General features: G+C 37.7%; 2 protein-coding genes across 2 annotated transcripts; both read left to right on the forward strand.

Moving 5' to 3' along the window:
* On the forward strand, nucleotides 1-7,284 carry LOC114351446 (uncharacterized). The gene is made up of 2 exons (XM_028302665.1): nucleotides 1-132; nucleotides 224-7,284. The coding sequence occupies exon 2, from the start codon at nucleotides 291-293 to the stop codon at nucleotides 2,112-2,114; it is 1,824 nt and encodes a 607-aa protein (XP_028158466.1). The 5' UTR covers nucleotides 1-132; nucleotides 224-290; the 3' UTR covers nucleotides 2,115-7,284.
* Nucleotides 7,285-8,058: 774 nt separating this feature from the next.
* LOC114351451 (trypsin, alkaline B-like) lies at nucleotides 8,059-22,275 on the forward strand. Its single transcript, XM_028302673.1, has 5 exons — nucleotides 8,059-8,480; nucleotides 19,157-19,322; nucleotides 20,429-20,684; nucleotides 21,106-21,208; nucleotides 21,794-22,275. The coding sequence occupies exons 1-5, from the start codon at nucleotides 8,432-8,434 to the stop codon at nucleotides 21,982-21,984; spliced, it is 765 nt and encodes a 254-aa protein (XP_028158474.1). The 5' UTR covers nucleotides 8,059-8,431; the 3' UTR covers nucleotides 21,985-22,275.
* Nucleotides 22,276-23,170: the final 895 nt, after the last annotated feature.

The raw sequence follows: 23,170 nt of genomic DNA on the forward strand, positions 1-23,170 counted from the left end.
TTTTGTTGAGTGAAAAATTAAAATTAATTATACATTTGAAGGTATTTCTAACTTAGAATGGGTAAAAAAGTGTTTAAAATGACGTGAGAACATCAAAAAGTGTCTATTGAAACAGCAGCATAAGCGTTACAGGTAAAAACTGAGCACAATACACTAATTGCTTAGTATATCTTTGTTCTCGTACTAAAAATTGTTTACAAATATATTTTGCCTTTGTCTGTAGTGCGAGCCCATCCTCAATTCCGGGCCAGAGTGTGAGTTTGTAGTTAAAACAAGAGAGAGACAAGATAATGGAGTTATCTTCTATTAAGATGTTCTTTAGCATGAATTATTTTAAGAACACTGATGATGAGAAAACCTCCAATGAAATGGAGGATACAGTAATTGTGCAAAAAGATGAGACTAAGGAAATTAATTTTGATCGCGCTGAGCCAGATTCTACGTCAAAACAGTGTGGCACAAGCTCAAATCTGCCAGATTCAGAAACATCTCAGAAAAACTGCATGTCTGAGTCTGACGTAGCTCTAAGCAGTGAAGGCCCAAGTAACGAGCAGAAAACCAAGAAACTAAAACTAGATATAAATAAAGCAAGGCTCCTGTGCGAAGCGATAGATGATACGGATTCGAGCCCGTCCAGCAACGTTGAAAACACACCCAAACAAGTTTGGCTTAAAAACGAAAGTGAAGACGGGTTCAAATTCCGCAGTCTTGACTTTGATAAGTCTTATGACATATACGAAATGTCTGAGAGCTCATCCCTTGTTGAAGAAGAGAACCTTGATGAAGAATCGTCGGACAGGTCAGACATATCAGTAATATCGGCTGACAACGAAGAAATCAAGATGTGTCGTAAAGTGGAACCGGAAGCAACAGAAGACTATCAGCGAGTACAATCGGCCAGTGCTGAGCCGTTTGCGGACATAGAAGTTGAGAAAAATGAAGAAGAACGCATCATGATGCTGTTGGAATACCAAATGAACCTGCAAAAGTTAGATTGCATACTCAAAAAAGTGCTTTCAGAGTTCCAATTTCAAATCGAAGTATCAAAAGTGTTCCATTGCCGTTCCATCGTCACCACGCTGCCTGGAACTGACATCACTAACATCCCAAATACGTTGGGCGAGATCACATACATTGACAACTTAGACCGCGGTGTTAGTCCGTCTGGGTCATGGAATATCGTCATGGAAAAGGAAGACGACGATGCGAAATTAAAATTAAAAAAGCAGCTATCTTCTATGAAGCACTGCATTGACGATTTCATAGACACTTATCTTCAAAAGCAGAAGAAATGCAAGAAGTTTTTACCCAAAAACAAGAAAAAGTTCAAGTATTTCGATTACCCGGACTACAGAGACGCTATGCTCAGTCTATTCTCCCCAGAACATATGAAAGAGGATACTAACGTCACGAACGTTACCAAAATGAGCGATTACGACGAACACGACGCGCCTAAATGCGTCTGCAGGTGCCAGCTACACCGATCCCCATCTACGCCCACTGATTCTGGTCTTACCACTAAAAACGACCGATCTATATCCAGTCAGTCAATAACCTCTTCAATCGGCAACTTCAGTCTCGATTCATCCACTCTGACCGCCTACTCCGAGTCCCTAGACCAGATAGTGAGCTACAATAGCTTCCAAGACACAAGTTTCTACAGCACGTTGCTTCAAAAAGCTGCAATCGAACGCATAACATTCTACGTTCAAGTGCACAGCATACAGCTGAAATGCGAGCCGTCTGATCAGGAATTCGAGTCAAAAAACGTCATAACTTTCCATTGTCCGGCTTGTAAATCGCTAGAAAGCGATGAGAATGGTCTACTAAGACATATATTGAGCCAACGTCACTGTGAGAAGATTCATTTTCTGTACAAGACTGCGTATATCAAGAAATGCGTGTCAGCAGGCAAGGAAATACAGCCCAGTACTGTGTTAAACCCTATGAAGATGTATCGTGATGAGAACAAGATAGTATGCTTTGGAGATGCCATGTATGCTTGCTCGTTATGCTTCGAGAACATCATCGTTGGTGAGTCCGTTCTCATGGCACACTGCTCCGACCCAGAACATGTGGAACGCAGAGATAAATTTTTCGAAATCATAGAATAAGTGCATGTTGCATGAATTAGTTCCTTGCTTTTAGTTTTCTTAGAATGCTGGTGTCGTTACTAAAGATTTTTCTCAAATTATAACTTTTTTGTCGAGTTCATTGTGCCATATTTTTTATCAAAATAATCAACAAAAAAGAGCCATTCCCATTTCGAAGGCACCAGTTTGTTTAGTGTATTTCTAAACTAATAGCAAGGGATACATTTTAATCGTAAAATAGGTAATTTGTATACTTACTTATTTACTTTATGATATCTTACAGTTTTAGCACTTTTTACTTACACACTTTTGGGTTGGGTCAAAACTTTTATTACATTTTTTTCTAACATTTTACATATTTACTAATAAAAATTTAAAAAAAATGTAGACAATACTGTGCTAAAACTCTAAGGTTTCTCTAATTTATTTATGTAAGTAGTGACAGCAATTTTATAATTCCATTATTATTGTTTTTTTGTACAAAAATTAATACTGATCAGATCTCAAGTTGATTTATTCATATATTTTTGATGGCCCTTTTTGTTCTTAAAAAGCGACCAAAGTTAGTCCAGTTAAGGAGAAATGAATTAGGTATTTTAACCCCGTTGCTGACTTTTTAACGACCTTTACGATATTTTGGTTTAATTTTATTACATTTACCCTTACACTTACCCTTACGATATTTTGGTTTTATTTATGCATAAATTCCAAAATCATGTTACGAAAATTGGTGCTAAAATCTCTTTTTGAAGATTTCTTAGGTTCAAATTGAAGTTGAGAGTTGAATTGAACTATTGTTATTGATGAGTTAAAACGTTTTTTTTATCTGTCGTAAATTATTCACCTGATAACGTTTTTTTTTTTTCAAAAAACTTTTTCAATCCTATGTTTATGAAATTGCCTACATAGTTAAAAACATAAAATTAATTTTTTTTTAAAACATACATTAAAACATAAAATTGTGAATCTTATTTTTTGTATTTAAGGACAAAATAGTCCTACAATGAAAGCCATATTTAAAGTCATAATAGTGAGAAGCTGGAAAAGCTCCTCAAGCTACCAGCGCGCGTCCCTTCAAAAAAAAAATGTAAAAATTAATGTATTCTTATAGAGTTAGGTTTTACAGGGCACTTAATTCTTTTTCTTAATCAAATCATTTTTCTGTTCCATATAATTCAATGGCCAATACTCATATTATGAATCCCAGCTTAAAAACTCTGCTAGCAATCACTATACTATCTTTATTGAAGAAAAATGTTTGTGAAATCAAATGAACTTTAATGTACATTCTTATAAACTATGCATTATTAATTACAAAGTATCATATCAATATAGAGTAGGTTGCCCACTGTTCTCATTCTAAATTAGGTTAATAATTATCATTAATTAGCAAATAATTTACCAAACTACCTCTAGTATTATGGAATTCTGTTTACAGTTCATTTAATTAATTTAAACAGGTTTTAACGCGGATAGTTAAACCTGTATTTGCCTGGCTGTTAATTGACTTATTAATTACTTATTCGTATACACGAGTTGTTAGATTTAGCATTTGTGTTAATCTTTAAATCAACAAAAAAAATTTCTCGATTTAAAAAGTACATAAATCTCGCCCTTTATATTCACCGCTGAGCTATTAGCAATTATTAAAATATTTAGAAATTGTTGAACATTACCATTTTAGGATAAAAGAAATCTCGTACTGGCTATCATGTTTTAGGTTGAATCTCATTTAGGTATTTACTGAACTAGCAAGCCATTGCTAAATTTCATCATCCTTTATTGCCAGAAAAAAAAGGGCCAGGCTAATGGTATGGCTCCAAAATCTACCTGCAAACTTGCAATTGTCGACGGGCCCCTGTACCATTGTAAAAACTATGGAAAAATCCGTTTATTTTAAACTAAATTTTAGAAAAAGTGCGACATTTGCCTCGGAGATTGTAAACGATTTGAGCCCAGGTAGACTGTTCTAACAAAGGACAGTGTAAGTGAAGCAAAAAATCGGGTTTGCTTATTTAGCTAATAAAAACCTACCCTAAAGTTCTGCTACATGTTTCAAACAAAAGAGACCCTCATCATTGTAAACTAGGGTCCCTTACAATAACTGGTAATTGTGTATTTTACATAAAAACATGCCCGGTGTTGGTCAGTCCGCTCATTTATCTCGCATAGAAAAATGTCATGTTACGGTTGGGACGGGCCAGACAACATTTTTTTTACATATTTTTTCCATTTGTTTTTGCAAAATCACGTACCGCTGTTGAGTCGGTCAAGGAATAGTTTTTTTTTTACATATTTTTTTATTGATTTTTTTTGGTAAAAATGCAATAACGTCGTTAGAAAGTCAGCAATCGTCATGGTGCTGTTAGGACACTGCCAAAATTGAAGTGCCGTTGGATTTAGTAATAAAAAAAAGCCATTGTGTTCATAGTTTTCTGTCCATTTCATTGTCCTACTCTAGACAATGTAGCCTATACTTGTACTTTTTATGTTTCACTCTCTTGTTAGATATTTTGGTTTTTTACCAATCATTTTGTAATCGTACATATTTTTGAAATATTGGGATGGGATGTGGAAGACAATAATGGAAAATTCGCACGCTATTTTTTGTAACCACTTATAGATTTTTAAATGAAAATTTATATTTTACTATACTACACATTTAGAACTTGAGCATAAGGCAGCTGATTCATATTTTGAGTTCGAAAAAAAATGATTGTGCCTTTGAAATTTAAAATTTACATAGCAAGAGAGTGAAACTTGGTTTGATTTTAAAACAGGGTGTTAGTCTAGCTTTTTAGTTTTGTTTTGTACGTAAATCTAATAAGCTTAATGTAGAGGTAGTCTTAGCAGTAATTGCTTATTCTGAGATCTAAAGTAAAGATACACTGTCTCATTCTCCCTCTATAAATCGGAGAGGGACGGCGTACCTTTACATTATTATAATAACAAATAATCTCAGAATAGCGTAGTATCAACATAATTATTGTCAATCAATAATCAACGTAGCAATATTTTCGCTTGTTATTCGTAACAGTAAAATCTGATCTCAAAAAAACCTTTAAATCATTTCAACAAGACTGAATTCTGAGTCATTCCCAAAAATAAAAAGTTGGTTAGTGAAAAGAGGGCACATCAAAAAATTTGCATTAAGAATAGCTTTAAAAATCTAAAAAACAATAAGACAGTCTGATGTGATGAATCAATATTATTTTTAACTAACGTATTTTTTATTGCGAATTTCGATTTTTTCATTTGCTATTTAGTAAAGAGGTTGAAAAGTATTTTTTAAACTTATTGTTTTTTTTTTAACCAAATAATTGATCAAATTATTGATGTGCCCCTCTAAAACTTAAAACTCAGTTGCCGCCTATGAATGAATAGTTATAATTACATAATATTATAAATATAAGCAAAAATGAACTGAAAATATAGTCATAAACACATTAATAGAAAAATAATTAATTGTAAAATAATCGAAAAGATACCTTTTTAATTTAGTTTTTTGTATTTTTTCCAGTTTTCTCACGGTGGAAAATCATTGTTAAAACCATTAATACAATAGTTATTACAGATTAGACAAAATTTACAAAAGTTTTATTAATAATTTGTTGACCTCAGCATTCCACATCAATATTATTAATAATAATGTACTTTTAACATTAATATGTAAAAGTAGGTATGATTATGTAATGCATGTATTCTAATATTAATATATAACGATTATAGTAGATGCTTTGGCCGTCAGATGAGTTGTGAAGATCAGGGATTCCTAAAAGGTATCAAATTTAAAACAAGTAGTATACATAAAAAATCTTAAAATAAGTAAAATTCGAACATTATATTAATAAAGTGTGTGTATAATAATAGATATGTGTTTTTGAAGTAAAAATATAGTCTCAGAATAGCATAAACAAGTGCCCTGGACTTCACTCGAACGACGGTCGTATGTGAATGACGAAAATACAAAAAAAGCTAAAAAAAATAATTTTGTAACTTAAAAAAGTCGTTCACATACTTCATCTTTATTAATATTGTATAATAAGTTAAAAAAATCTTAAAAATACGCTAAAATGTCATTAAAACTTTTAGTTTGTATCTTTTTGGTATGGAAATTTAGAATTTAACTACTAATGTCAATTCCATATTTGATTAAAGCATTCATATTTTTAACCCTTTTTAATCATTTTTCCATTTTTTTTACTCTTGAATGCTTTTCTCAAAAAAAATACCTCATTCTCTCAACTTTCGAAAATCAAATAATGAACTAAAACTAGGCAATTTAAAGTGTTTGCACAAACTAAAGGGTACTTCTTAGGATACTAAAACTTATTCTGTGATCATACTGTTGATAATCCAAAATTATTGTTATGATAGTTTTAAAAAACAAGTATGGCGACTTTACGAAACCATTTTTTGACTTTTTTGTACTTATGTACTTAATTTCTGACAACTTCTTTACAACGAGTGGACAATGCGAAATATTTTTAGTTGCATTTGGTTTTAGTGACCTACTTTGATAGATTTTTTAATAAAAAAAATGTAAAAAGAATTTAATATGAAAAAATAATTTCGCATTGTCGACTTTTTTAAACTTTTCACTAACTCTTGTTATTCTTTACTTTGACCTATGTTTTTAAATGACGAAGTTGGACTTGTTTAACTTTTTTTATTATTCACATATATTTCAATGGTTTTTTTAGAATCGCCATACTCATCGGCCGATTTGGTAAACTGTGATTCTCAAAAACGTGTTCATATCATAATTAATGCACACCGATTTCAGACACAAAAAAAATATTAAAAGAATAAAAAAACATTTCTATATAAAATAATAGCTACTTACATAAATTACGTATTATTTGAGCCTCTACTTAAAAATAATGATTGATATGTATATCACAAAATGTTATGTACAAAAAACTGTAACTAATACAACTGGATTTGTTATGTAGAAAAAGCAGTAAAAAGTACACTTTTATTATTTGAAACGAGATACAACTGGTTTGTTCTTAAAAAGTAGGTAGATTTTATTTTGTTTTATTAAAATTGTGTTACATTATGTTTTACATTTTTTTACATTTATTGTGCCAGAGATCGGTGTGTGTGTCTGTTGCTTATTTTTTACTGTTATCATTTTCGGGTTAAAATACACTGTTTTCGACTGATTAAACGTGTGTGCAGTTTGGAATTTCTTGTTTTATTAATGACTACTATCCAAAATTCTAGATTTGATGCAAATAAATTATATTTGGTTTGATTTAATTTTCTTAAATTTTTCCTATGATTACACAAAAAATGCCAATTTCATCAAATTCGGTTCAGTAAAAAAACACGAGTTACTTAGGTATACGGCTGAGTTGCAGTTTTACTTTAACTTTAACATACGTCAAAAATCTGTCATAATACCCCATACAAATAACCTCCTCCTTTTTTGAAGTCGGTTAAAAAACACGGGTTATTGTTATAGTTACGGTTAAAGTAAGTTGGTGTAACTTTTTTTTAATGCAAGACAAGGCAGGTATTTGACCGCAATCGCGCCTGGTGTTAAGTGAGATGCAGTCTAGGATGGTACATATCTGCCCTGTAAGTGCCTATTCACTCTCGCCTTAAAAACGCCCGGATTATAGTGTTCAGGAAATACAGCAGCAGACAGCGAATTCCAGTCCCTAGCTGTTCGCATTATAATAGACTCAGCCTTAGACTAAGACCATGTAGCATCTGTCTTTCGAACCCAGTAGTTGCCAGGTTCGATTCCCAGTGAGAGCAAACTAACTTGAAGCGAATCTTACTTTAATCTGTCGCAAAGCGAATGTGGATTATTTATAATTATAACTAGCAGCCGCCCGCGACTTCGTACGTGTGGATCCCGTTTTACCCCCTTAGGGGTGGAGTATCATAAAATCCTTTCTTAGCGGATGCCTACGTCATAACATGTACCTGCATGCCAAATTTCAGCCCGATCCGTCCAGTGGTTTGGGCTGTGCGTTCATAGATCACTATGTCAGTCAGTCACCTTTGAGTTATATTTAGATCTGCCCTATGCGAAAATTTTTCATATTATCTTATGGAAATCCTTGGAGGTGGCATTTGTCCAGCAGTGGACTTCTGCTGAAACGATGATCCATTATTACCTACTCGGTTGTTAATCTGCAGAATGACCTTACTGTTTATTGATGGATAAAAAATTGCAAGGGAAGCCCCTACAAACATTAATTTTATTACGTTATCATACGGATTACGGATTAACTAATGATGATTCAACTAATTAATCGCTGATTGCAATTTAGTATAAATATTGCAAACTTAAAGATTGTTTTGTGATACCTACATACAAGATGCGTTGCATTGTTGTGTTGGTTATTTTGGGCACTGTCGCAGTCAGTGGTAAGTACCTTCGTTTCAGCCGAAAGACGTCCAGTGCTGGACAAAGGCCTCCCCCAAGGATTTCTTCAAAGAGCGGCCCTGCGCCGCTTGCATCCAGGCACCTCCCGCGACCTTCACCAGATTGTCGGTCCACCTAATGGGAGGCGTGCCCACGCTACGTCTTCCAGCTCGTGGTCGCCACTCAAGAACTTTCCTGCCCCAGCGGTCATCAGCTCTTCGAGCTATGTGCCCCGGAGCGTGCTATGCTCGGAGTTTCCCTGCGTGATCGAATCAGAAATGAGGAGATCCGTAGGAGAACCAGAGTGACTGACATAGCCCGCAGAATCGCTAAAATCAAGTGGCAGTGGGTAAGTACCTACCAACTCTGAACTCTTAAATCTAAACTTAACTAGATCTTGAAACATAACGAAATTTTAATTAAACTTCTTATTCGTTACGCTCTTGGCAGAGCGGTCGTGGTCACGTTGAGGCGTTGTTCACATCGGTTGTAGAGGCGGATACAACTCTCCGCACGATCTCCCTCGATCTCTCTCTATTGGCAGACTGTCTGGTGCAGTCACTTACCCCTTTACTAATAAAAAGTTACACTGTTGTTGAACACTGTTTTAAAATGAAATTTCCATACTAAACGTCACTTTAAAACACTGTTCAACGAGCGTGTAAGTTTTATTAGTAAGGGGGTTAATAATTAACTAGACGTCCTCTATTAACAAGGATTTGTAAAAATCGGTCATAAACTTAACACATTTCTTAATTAAGTAGATCTTACATAATAACACCTTTAGTTCAGGTCCAGGGGTGACTGAGGCACTCGACTATGAGGTTCTAATTATCATGGAGGACACACTCCAAGTTTATTACAGCATCAAGAGGTGATGAATACGCGAACATCAGGCCTTGCCAACCCGCCTGGCCAGCTTGGGAAGTGTAGACAAAAAATACCCTCCATTTGCCTCTTGTAAATTGGATAGAAGCTAGACGACGGCACAATTTAGGCAGTTTTATCGCTGAAGTCGCTGACATAGCCCGACGGATTAGCAAGCTGAAGTGGCAATGAGCAGGGCACATATTTAATACCGGAAAACGCAGCGTGGGACGTCCATCCACAAGGTGGACCGACGACATTATAAAGGCAGCAGGGAAGCGCTGGACGCAGACCAATCGATCAACATATTGGAAAGCATTGGGGGAGGCCTATGTTCATCAGTGGACGTCCTATGGCTGAAATGATGATGATGATTGCTATAAAGCAGGGGTGGCCAACTTGATTAGACATAAGATCTACTAATCTACTGTCTAACGAAACCCTGGGTGATCTACCACTTACATACTTGAAAGAAAGAAAGAAAAGAAATTATATTTGTTGGAAACCAACAAGTAGTTTTTATACTTTTTATTACTTTTTCTTCTAAACAAAATAAAATCAACTTCTTCTCTTTGACAGCTGAAAGAAGGTCGTTTTATTCATACATTTTATCCATATTTTAATACATTATTCAATAATTCATACACATAATTAATTTATGTCTTATGCTACATAAATTTGGTGCCGAAACCCGTACATAGTTCACATTGTTTTTTTTGTGTGCTGCTGGAAAATTATCCCGAGGGCCAACGCCGGCATAGTTGCCGATTGCAGTAGATAATTATGGCTACCCAGGTTTGTGGTGACACTAATAACCAAAAAACCAAACTATTACAAGGACAATGCAAGGCCGCTATAACACGATGTGTTACTTTTTTGGACAAAAAGTCAGACCCGAGTGTGTTTGAACTGACGAACCGACGGAAGGCAGTTGAAGAAGCGTTCGCGCGCTACCACCAGCTGGCGGACGAGGCCATTTTGCAAGGCCAGGAGGTGTTGGATGGTGAAGAGGAGTTCGAGGAGCGCTATTACGATGTCCTCTCCCGGATCGACGCTCTTCTGGACCGCCGCAGCAGTGCTTCGCCGCTGGGGTTTGCGAGTGCCGTGGACGTTTCGCCGCCGCTGTTCGAGACCACGAGACTGCCTCCAATAGAAATCCAATCGTTTGACGGTAACAACGTCTGTGCATACAAGCCATTCATCGAGCTTTTTATGGAATTAATAGGAAAAAAAAACTTTAAGTTATCCAATGTACAAAAGTTATATTATTTAAAGGGCTATTTAAAGGGCGAGGCCTTAAATCTTGTAAATAATTTGCCTCTCATAAACCAGTCGTATGATGACGCTCTTGCTTTGTTGAATAGGAGATACGACACTAAGGGACTAATGATTAAAACGCATATTAGTGCTATTTTAGATCTGCCTAGCATTACGCGTGGCACTGCCCAGGCCATCCGTTCCTTAGTGTCGCAGATTTCGCAGCAAATGAGCGCGCTACGTAGCTATGATGAACCTGTTGAAAGCTGGGACTCCATATTGGTTTGCATCATGATGAAGAAATTAGATTCACTGACTGTAAGATTGTTTAGTGCAGAGCAGGACTTTTATATAAATGATGTCATATTAATCAAATTTACTAAATCATAATTATTTCATAATAACCGGTAATTATTCATAATTTTTATCACATTTACCGTAACATATAAATCAGGAGGACAAGTCATAATAAATATTGTTCTTTATTTGACGCTTTCTTTGGAATAGTTAAGTGGCATTTAAAAGAAGGCGAATTAGTATATTAGAACTTTAGAAGCCTTTTATATTCCCGTGGCTTAGTTTTAAAATCAAGGTTAGATACCGTGGAAAAATAATAATAATAAACAAATTTATTTCTGTATAAAAACAGCCTAAAATATTATTATATCAGAGGCTTGACTCACAATTTCCCATAAATAAATTAATTTTAACTCATTGGTTTTATTTTGGAAAATGTACTATGTATCATGATTGAAAATTCTTAGCTTTCTCCAGTAATACTGATATTATTATACTGTGACTCGCCACCCGCCAGACAGAGGCGATTTTGTCAAAAATATTGACAAGTCGCGAACTGTCACAGGAATAAAACTGACACGCGTCCGTCCTCCGTAAGCGCCACCGCGCGACTGATTAAGATTGTCCAAGCCGTCATGGCCGATTTTTTCACATTTTTTCAACATAGTAACTAAATAAGACGCAATAACAAAAGTTTGAAAAGTTGTCGACCTAGAAAATACAAAGTCCTATCTATTAGTATATATTTTAAGTGTAAAATGTTAAAAATGAATATATGAGAGTAAAACAAAAAAGCCGTCGACGTACTTCTTTGGGATTTTTTTTTATCGGACAAACTATGCAATATCGTGTTTTGGAAAAGTTGTCGCCCTAGTTAAAGACATTAACTTACTCGTACAATTTTTTGTTTGCTAAAATATCTTTTCATTTAGAAGCTATCTGCAAACAAAATCGGTCAAATATCGACAATTTGGGAAATCATGGCCTTAAGGTCTTTGACTTAGCTCATAAAAGTGGTAAAACGAATTGATACATGCGTAGAAATTATGTTTATAGCGTGCTCTGGTTGATTTAAGCATCCTCTTAACCGAAATAGGGCATTACAAGGGCCTTTACGCTATTTTGCGCCGCATCTGTGGGAATTTGACCCACTAACTCCAGGTCCCAATTCTCTCATCTCATCGATTATGTACCTAAAATAATATCGCCATGAATGTTTCATTGCTTCGCCAGCGGTTTGAGGGAATAAAACTCAAACGGCGTAATAACCCGCTCCCAGGTGGGATATGGGAGTGGATGCAGTGACCCATGCGGGTCGGGACTCGGGCCGGGTCGATGCTGGGCGGTGACTCGTGTGAGCTTGACTTGTGTTCATTGTTGATAATCAGTAAGGCTGAGTTGCACTATCTTGTTTTAGCAGTTACTGTAACCATAACCGGCGCTTTTATATGGTTGTCAGACTTTTGACGTTTGTTAAAGTTAAAGTAATAATAATGTAGAAGTAGGCAGAATGATATGTGGGTCTGTCTCCAGCTTACATGCCTGAAAGACGTTGGTTATTGAATCTAATTATTAGAATGAACTGTCTGTTATGCTGCTCTTTAGGTGATAGTGATACTAACGAAACATGTAGGTATAGCAGCTATTTCGAATTATGAACGATAATGTTTATTAACAAAATATTTTGTTCATAAACGCGCTCTACAAATTACTTATTCTGTTACTGTTCAACAGACTCAGATGGACCCATAGCGGCCTGTACCAAACCCCAGGCGTTTAGGCTATCGTTATTAAGTCTCCTAGATTCGGCTCCGGATTGGGTCACAGTGAAGCGGGACGGGATCGACTTTAAATTGGAATGCAGTGATGCGTCCCGCGGGTCGGGCCAGCGACTCGTGCGCTCACACGCTCGACTTGCGATGGTTTTACTTAGGCTGGGTTGCACCATCTTACTTTAACTTTGACAAACGTCAAAAATCTGTCAAACTCCATACAAAATACACCGGTTAATTCAAAGTTAGGTGGTGCAACTCAGTATTAGTTGATAATCCACATTTGAAGGCTCTTTTCAGATGATAGTTTAATGACTCACAAATAAGATAGTGGTAAAATATTTGGAGAGTATTTTACAATGATTAAGCCTTCTTTAAAAATCCTATAGTGATGCTCTTAAATACGAGTACGTAGCCTAGAATAAGCTTTCAGAGATTATGTTTTTCTATCGACACATTTAGGTTACAGCCTGCCTCATGATTGCTTTATGAAATTAACAGGTTATTTTTAGTAAAAATTTCGCCATTCCATTTAACTCACAACAGTTTGTTGTGAAATATAAAATTGTATCACAGGAAAAACAATTTCAGCGGCATTAACGTTTATATTTGTAGCAAGTTTGTTTTCCATCGACGCAGCGAATTCGCCTGCAAACAAGCAACGCGGTATTTATACTTATTTGTTAGTTGGGACGTGGGATTATTATTTTACATAAGGGCTCTCACGTGTGGACTAACACGTGTATAGGCTTGGGATATGTTCATGCTATCGAAGCGCGGCGAGATGAGGTTTTCTGGGAGGAAATTATAAAATAACGTACATTATAGGTAGAGAAATATAGTAAATAGACGCCTTTATTTATAAACTATCGGCCGCCCGCGACTTCTGACGCGTGGATCCCGTTTTACCCCCTTAGGGGTGGAGTTTCGTAAAATCCTTTCTTAGCGGATGCCTACGTCATAACATCTACCTGCATGCCAAATTTCAGCCCGATCCGTCTAGTGGTTTGGGCTGTGCGTTGATAGATCACTATGTCAGTCAGTCAATCACCTTTGAGTTAAATATATTTAGATATCTTTACCTGTTGCATTTTGTCTTACCATGACCATGATAGAAACGTGTCGGGCTGCACACACGTAACGAATTTTTACAAGTATTGGTGAAGGAACGGTGTGGTAGACGTGTTCTGACAAGGCATTAAGTATTTTTTGCATGTGATGGAAAGGTAAAACGCTATCCTAACCGGTCTTTAATTTTATTGTTCAACACCCACTTGAGACTGTAGATTTTTCAAGTAATAATCATGCTCTAATGCACTGTCATGCGTTTGCTAATATTCGGCTACACGAAGCTCCTCTTAGGGGGCGTCCATAAATTACGTGAGGCTTTTAGGGGGGGGAGGGGGTCAACAAAAACCTCACCAAATCTCACGTGGGGGAGCGGGGGGGTCTCGGGAAATATCACGTATTTTTTTCCCCAAGAAATAGAGAAATAGAGTTTACCAGAAAACTGGGTTAAATCTTAAGTAAAAAAATTGGCCAAGTGCGTGTCGTGCCACGCGCAGTATAGGGTTCCGTAGTTGTCCGTCGTTATCACAATATATTTCAGAAGTAAGCAATTACTTCATCTAAAGTCACTTTTAATATTTTCTTCTAAGGAATTTTTATTAGGTATGAAATTTTATAATACATGAGTAAAATTACTCTTGAACTAACTGATCTATCTTAACCGCTATAGTTTTCCTTGAAAGTTCATAAAAAGCATTATAATCTTGAATTTTTCCAGATTTATCAAGCCAACAGTTTCGTTTTTAGTGGGGGGACGCCCTACTCGGACAAAAATTGGCACTTTAAACTTTAACATATTGCAAACGGATCCCTAAATCGAAAAATGGTCTTAGAAACCCCCAAGCCATTTTAAAAGACCTATCCAACGATACCCCACACGATGGGGTAGAAGACGAAAAAAAAAAACATCCCCACTTTACATGTAGGGGAGCTACCCTAAAAAAATTTTTTTTTTTAATTTTTTTCTACCGTTTTGTCGGCGTGATTAATATACACCCTCCTCAAACCTTTGGGGGCTCCACACCTCTACAAAATTACAGCTCCCTAGTGCCAATAGTTTCCAAGCAAAACCTCGGACAGACAGACAGCCAGACATATCGAAACTATATTAAGGGTTCCTTGTCAGGACTAAAAAATGATATTTGTATGATGATAATGTCATTTTATTCTATACAGTCTAAACAAATAAAACTAAAAATGCTTCCGTCTGCATGTGTGAATACTAAAATGCAGAATAAATGACGAAATTAAGAAAATTATAAAACAAGTTCTTTTTTTTTCAAAATCGATTTTGCTAGATTAGTGATTTTGTAGAAAGGAACAATTAGACTAGGTACTTCTGTAAAAAAACAATGTGACCCTAGTACTAACCGCTGTCACTACACGTGTTTTTCTGGATCTATTCGTAATAAGTGGGCTTAGTGCGACTTTACACAATCGTCATCCGCTAGCGACTGCGTAAAAAATGACATACATTAAATGTATGATGATTGTACAGCGTCCCTAGCAGATACTTTCAAGAACTAAAATCTTTAACTTTATAGATCTTTTTGATGCACTCGTTAGCGACAACGTTAAAGCACACAAAAAAAATGTTTCTCAGTTATATTACTTCAAAACTATTAAATTTCGGATTTTTTTTAATATCACGTGAGATTTGGGGGTGGGGGAGGGGGTCAGGCAAAATCTCACCAAATCTCACCAAGGGGGGCGAGGGGGTTGAAAAATAGCCAAAATTGTCTCACGTAATTTATGGACGCCCCCTTATGCATGAACACGCACTTCTAAATGAGTGTTGGAATAGTTGACAGTTACAAATATATACAATGAGATTGTAGCTTGTTTTAGGTACTTTTTGCTCTCTCTATTTTCTTTTTTTGAACTCAAATAACGCAAATCTGTATTTCATAATGAAGTTAACAAGTTGCGTTAATCGTAACAATAGGTTACAGTTATGGACTGGCGTAATCTGTACTTAAGTGCCGTTATTCATAGCCGTTATAATCTCAGTTATGATTTACAATGCTATAAATGTATTGTTATAAACCTTTAGCTAAAATGAAATGCTATAAGATCTACTACGTGTTTGTAATACTAGCGATTTGCCAACGGCATCTCACGCACTTATTTTGGCTAACGGAAATACTGAATGATGCTTTACAAAAAACCGTAACTGTGATTGAACCAGTTGTAAATAACGAGTAGGTATTTACTTTTTATATCCGTAAAAATGTTGGGATCTTGTCGCGCGTAACAATAAATGGAAAAAAGAATAAAAGAAAACAAATGAGCATACATTCACACATCAATAAGCCATGCCTAGTAGCTCTAGATACGTCTACACGCCCGTATTCACAAACGATGCTTGCCTAAGTGAAGCAGCAAATCGAACGCACAGCGTTGAATAGAGTTCTGCGATTGGTTCATGTGTGACCCTGTGAGTCCACGGGCACTGTGAGACCTCATAGTTTGTGAATACGAGCGTTACCCTTGTACCTTGTAACCCTTTCTGTTATTACACTGCACAACAAAATTGCAACTTTTGGCTGATGATTGACTTTCATTACGTGATGTTTACTAATTTGACGTCGCTGATTCTGAATCTGCCGTCCGTTTTTTCGTAGCAGCTCTTGTTTACGTGTTATAGCTTTCACTCAAAAATTGCTAAATTTCAGTCTTAATTCGCCGACAGTTCAAAAAGTACTATGTTTTCTTTGTATAATTTAATATGGTAGTATTAAGAAGTGTTTGTGTGAATTATCTAAATCAATTTTGTTTCATTTGCGAAGATGATATGTTTAAATAATCCGTTTAAATGTGACATAGTTCGTAAAATTGGCTTAAAAAAATTAGTTTGGGGTCCCAGTGGAAATGAAANGTGTGACCATTATATGTAGTTGTTTTTTCAGACAGCACCAGCTTCTGCACTACTTCTTGCACTAACATCTCACCTTTTTCAGGCAAGCTTCGGCAGCTACGGGTAGAGATGGGTTTCCACCCGGGTAAAAACCCACATGAGGGTAAAAACCCAATAAAAACCCGTTTCATTCCACCCGTGGGTGTTTACACCGGGTGAAAACAAATAACTTTATAATTATTTCAATTGGTATCTTTTCTTTATTTTTATTGAATTTTTCTCATTTAAGTTTATTGATTAATAAGTTATAAGTCAAATTTAACACTAATATGCATTTATATCGTGGCAAAATCGTAAAATTGATCACGTTATGATGATGTGACCAATTATATAAAATGGTGTTATTTCAAGAATCGTTGAACCGATTTAGAAGAAATTTAGTAGGAACACAATAATTTGTGATCATGGCGAGGACATGGAGGGGGGGGAGGGGGGGATTGCCAAAGATGCCAAACTCTCTCTTTGATGACATTACGGTATAAAGTTACAAATAACAACACCAACTACAAAGTACTTCTGCTTAAACATTTGAAATCGAACCGCCCGTCCGCCACTGTAACGCATTGTAACGTTTTTCAAGACCTCCTCTCCCCCCAGATTGCATTACGTAACACTAGAACACCCCCTTAGCAACAAATACCACTTCTTACTTAAAAAAAAACGCTATTTTTGTTTTCACCCACCAGAATGGGTGATAATGGGTAAAAACCGGGTTTTTACCCAAATCACCCAGTTTTAACCCAATCGGGTGAAATGGGTTTTTACCCACTACCCATCTCTAGCTACGGGTAATTGGTCCATGTAGGCTCCATGTTGCTATCGATTCTGGTCCATCCCCAACCAGTCAGGTAAAGGGAAGCCTAAGTCGGTTGCTTGCAACTGACCCTATACGCGAACCCCTTGAACCAACTAAATTTTAAATAACTTAAAAAAATCACAAGGACATAATTACTGCTCTTGATATACTGATATAAAACTGCCTAGGTTGGTGGGCACTTACAGCACTCGTTCATAGTCATGCATGTAGTAATAGTAGGAGGTACTTGATCTAAAACAATACCAGTGGACTGAAAAAAACAGTGGATAGAGCTAATAAGTGGATAGATATTGAACAAGGGACAACTAGAAAAGAGGACCAAAATCCCAACAGAACAGCCTAATCTGTTTTACTGACAGCTCCAAGCCAAGATAGCCTGGCCTTGGGAACGGGACCAGGATGATGTGCCAGAAACTCTAAATAAATTCTAAAATAATAATCTTTACTTGCTTATGAACCAAATAGTATGAATTCTTGGATAAAATAAATATTTTTTTCCGAAGCGCATCAAAATTCGCCCGCTTTGTCCTGAAGAAAAAATTTTTTCACCTACTTTTTTTGAAAAAAGTACCATACAATGGTATATATTTATAATCCTGATAAATGTAGCTTTCAGGACATATTTTTTTTATTAGATTATCTCCAATGGTTTAAAAGTAAACGACGTTTATTTAAAAAAATACTTTTTGGTTTTTGTGAATTTTACTCAATATTTCTATTTTTTTGTATGAAAAGGCAAAAAGTTTGTTCTAGAAATGAATTTGCCATCCTTTAATTATCCGAAAATGACACCACGCTTGCCCTAATACCCATAGTTTTAAAGATATGGGCCTTAAAGTGAAGCGCGGCAGAAGGAAACTTGCCCCCCCTCCCCCTGCTACCACAGGGGGGGCTCCCGATGTCTACCGACGGAAATCTACTCAAGAGCACCCAAAGAACGACTGGTGCAAAAATGAGCCTTCTATACCAAAGTGGAGGGGTTCTTGCACTAAATTCCCTACTATCAAGCTTCTTTTTGTAATCAGGCCTTAGTCGTCATGCCAGGTCTTCATACATATTATAATACAAAGGTATTTCATACATTGGGTCAAACTCGATGGGTGTCTTGGTGACTCTGATCCATTCATAAATATGGTTTCGATGGTTTTCATTGCTTTTACATTATGATATCTTTTTATTCATACAAGTGAGGGAACTTGAACCAAGTTTATTTTTATTTACATTAATTTCAGTTATCTTTCAATATGAATGTTAAGTGTTTTGTGTTTGTTTTAATTGCTTATGTGTTCTGATAAAATTCGAAAATATAATGTTATACATAGACCGGTACATTTCCAGAGATTGCTAAGAATCTAGATTTCATGATTGCTTTGATTTATACACCTGAAAATGTTATCTTTCATAATTGTATTTTAAGAGTAATAATTTCAAGTTCAGTTAGTTTAATCATAAGTTTTTATTCATTGTTTAATACAAGTAACTTTAATTCTAGTGCGTGTTGCATTTCGCGCGCGAGACTAGCATGAAACAGCATAGTTTAGTACCTACCTACACAATCATGTAGTATTATTTGCCTTGCCACGATCGACTGGACTAATAGTCGCGATCGACCGTGCTATAAAGCTATCTCTTCCAAACAACCTAGGTACCTAGCCAGAGGATAATTTAATTTAATTTTCATAGGGCAAGCCGATCTTCGGATCCAAGGAGGCTCAGCCACCAGCATCGCTACCTATCCCTACACGGCAGCTTTATTACTCCGGTCGCCCACTGCTGCCAACTTTAGACTGACTTGCGCAGGAGTGATTGTCAATACGAGATCCATTTTGACGGCTGCGAGCTGTGTTGCGTGAGTTTTTTCTGACAATACCCTTTTATAATACGGAGGTACCTATGTAGGGGTAAGTAATAATTAAGTTATTTCGAACGGTTTGTCCAATACATTTATTTATGAATTTGGTTTTATTCAATGCAGGATTAAATGCCCTTCAAACATTATGAAGATCACTTTTCGATAGGGTAAGTCCTTTACGCGGTAAAAAAGGAAAAACGTTCCTTTTTTCTTGTACCTTCTAAAACTTTAGGTACCTACCTAACTACCTACTTCATTATCCCAAAACTCATGAAACTTTTCCATGGCTTGTTCGATAGGTCCATCTATAAGTAGGTAATAGGTACCTCCGTCGTCAGTGTGACGTCACAAAATGACGTGCTAATTTTGGGACATCCTGTAGGATAGTGTGCGAGCATCGAACCCGCGACCTCGGGCATGGTAGTCCAGCCAACTGACACTTAAGTAGCTACTTATGTTGGTAGTTTTTTTATGTGAGGCAAACGAGCAGACTTATCACCTGATGGTAAGTGATTACTGATTACCGTCGCCCATAGACACCCGCAGTCTCATGGGCGTTACAGGTGCGTTGCCGGCCTTTAAGGTGAAGATACGCTCTCTTCTTGAAAGCTTGCAGGTCGTATCCGTCCGGAAATACCGCAGACGACAGTCCATTCCACAAGTGTGATAGCAAAGTGCTAAATGGGTGCTGTTACATCTAGGTTTGATTAGTAACACATCATCATCATTTCACTTCAGCCATAGGACGTCCACTGCTGAACATAGGCCTCCCCCAATGATTTCTATAATGATCGGTTGGTAGCGCCTTTCTCTACCTTTATGGCTGGTTTTAGTGTCACGCGGATTGTCAGTGAGGATCGCTCCGCACAGCCGATCTGTATGAACTGCTAGGGAGCGAGCGGTTCCTCCGGACCGCATTACTCTAAAACGCTCCCTAGAAGTTCATACAGATTGGCCGTGCGGAGCGGGTCCGCACCGGACGGTCCGCGTGACTCTAAAACCAGCCTACGATGTCGTCGGTCCACCTTGACCCACAAGGTGGACGTCCTACGCTGCGTTTTCTGGGACGTTGTAGGTATTAACAGAGCGTCTTCTTTCTACAGTGGCGATAGCACCTCAAGATGGCGGGTGCGGGTCGGGTCGAGTTCCTCAATCTCCGGCGGTCGTCTCCTGACCATCAACCTCATCAGGGTTCACAGCAGCTACAGAGCTGCTACCAGAGACTTTGATATAGCGATGTTGAGGACTACCACCTCTTTTGTGCAGACCCATCTGATACGCGCTGCGAGATTCGCTTCAAGCGGTTATACTTTGGTGGCGCCACAAACTGTGACTGCTGTGGGGTGGGGGGCAACAGTGGTAAGTTCAATCAAGTATAGTCCGGTCGCCGAGCACGTAGAATTTCGTCCAATGACCCCAAGCTACCCATCCTTATCGCTCGCGCGTAATTATATTGCTGTCGCGACTGTGCGACACGGGCGGCCGCAGTGATTGTGCGAGCGCGACAGCAACATAATTACGCGCCAGCGATAAGGATGGGTAGCTTGGGGTCATTGGACGAAATACTACGTGCTCGGCGACCGGATTATAGTACACAAACTAAATGAGCTGATGATGATTGTAATTTATTTCATAGAGCTACCCAGCCGACCTAATGATGGTATTGGTCCTTTTCAGGGCACATTACTATCTAGGATTATATGTAGGTTTATAAATCTAGATATTTATAAGACTACACTATTGCCTAACTACCTACCTAATAATTTTCCCTATATTCCAGTCTGGAGGAGCTCCAGTGTCAACAATCCGCCACGTTCGCCTGAACATCATCAATCAGACCACCTGCGCTAACAACTACCGCGGCCGAGGGATCACTGTCACTGGTAAGAGAGATTCTTGGACATACTAAACAGGGTGTTGATTTCAATCCTCGCCATATTTATTTAGGTGATCTATTATGACTTACATATAAACGCATTATCCACCAAAAAAAAAATAATTAAAAACGAAAGTGGTATTTTTAGCGAATATTTTCTGTGCGAAACCAGCTGTCGGTGGCTGGCAATTACTGATTCGTGATAACTACCTAAATATGGCGAGGATTGAAATCAACACCCTGTATGTCACTGATAGAGATTTCTAAAATATTACTCTATACAGGGTGCGTTGGCGTTGATACAGGGCCTTCGTCGTCGTGGTATAGGGCACATCTATTTATGGGACACTACGCCACGACTACGCGCCGTTTAATGAGACTTGCCCGCGTGAATTTCAGTTTTTCAGTTTGTCCTTTCGAACTAAGCGTCACAGACGCAGCGTTTTTAGCTTTGGTCTTGTGCCACCAACCACCAAAAGTTAAAGACGCTGCGTCTGTGACGGTGTTCGAAAGGCTACCTTCAAAGTTTTTATCGCTCTTTGTCCCTTTCCCTGCACCACGCTTCTTAATCGCCAGTTTTATTTTATTTCAGCAAACATGGTATGCGCGGGCTGGATCGGCGGCCGAGGACAGTGTACCGGCGACACCGGAGGGCCCCTGGTCCACAATGGAGTGGTGGTCGGTATATTCTCACGAAGCATCGGCTGTGGACAGGCCAACCTGCCTGGCATTAACACTAGAATCAGCCGGTTCGCTGGGTGGATCACTATGAATAGATTTTAGGGCGGTGTGTTGATGAAAATGGAGTCTGCACGCATAGCAGAAGTTCTGCGCATAGGTGGAACATGTTCAAAGAGACGGAGGTTGTGGATTTTTAGTGGGTAGGCCCTCCCTTCTGGAGGAGAGAGCCTCATATAAACCCGCCGGCTGATCACAGTGGCGGGTAAATACGCAATGCAACTCAATGCGTTTATAAATACGCTTACGTCCGTATCAAGCTTCCACTGCTGGACAAAGCCTTGAGGCTGGTTTTAGTGTCACGCGGACTGTCAGTGCGGATCGCTCCGCACAGCCGATTTGTATGAACTGCTAGGGAGCGGAGCGGTTCCTCCGGACCGCATTACTCTAAAACGCTCCCTAGAAGTTCATACAGATTGGCCGTGCGGAGCGGGTCCGCGTGACACTAAAACCAGCCTGACTAAGGCCTCCCACGGATTTCCACCGAGTGGGAGCCCTACCTACACTACGTCTTCCAGTCTAGTCCGTAAGTCTATAATTTGGATTTTGATAAAAACTAGTAGTGTAAAATCGGTGGTAGACCACCAACATTTAGTTGCCCGATAGTTGGGCCCGATTCTAATTTGTATGAAGCAGCGGCCGATACCAAAATCGGTGTAATGTGCGCACTTTCATACATCTCCATACTGATTAACAGCCCGACCCGACTATCGGCCAACTAAAAATCGGTGGTCTGCGCCTAGGCTAAAACTAACGACTGCGCGGCTTTAGCGAGTTTTGGAGCATGTTTATAATTACCGTACCCTACAGGGCCTGTAATGTTTTAGTGCGTTTTAGCTTATAAGTTCATAATATGAGCAATAAATTATTGAGCATTGAGTATATTAAGTTGACTCAATGAGTGTAGGGAACAGCTCTATATTCACTCATTGACTGGCTGTTGTTGATTCTAGTAAATAAATCATGTACTATTAAATAAAAAATTAGTAAATGTAAATAAATAAACCGACATTGTAAATACAATAACTTTTATAAGCAAAAAATAAATTACAAACAAGTTTTTAATCACTATCACTCGTAGACTCATTTAGATCTACTTCCCCCATTAATTCCTTTAGTAACGATTCACACGGCCTTTTGAACGGAGATCGATGGGTTTCTACCATCTTTCTGATACTTTCTCCACTTGTAGTAATTTTCAAAAGCTTCTGTGTTTGCAAAAATGTTAGTA

This window comes from Ostrinia furnacalis, unplaced genomic scaffold (genome assembly GCF_004193835.3).
Source record: "Ostrinia furnacalis isolate ACB-3 unplaced genomic scaffold, ASM419383v2 OfSCF1144, whole genome shotgun sequence".
NCBI lineage: Eukaryota > Metazoa > Arthropoda > Insecta > Lepidoptera > Crambidae > Ostrinia > Ostrinia furnacalis.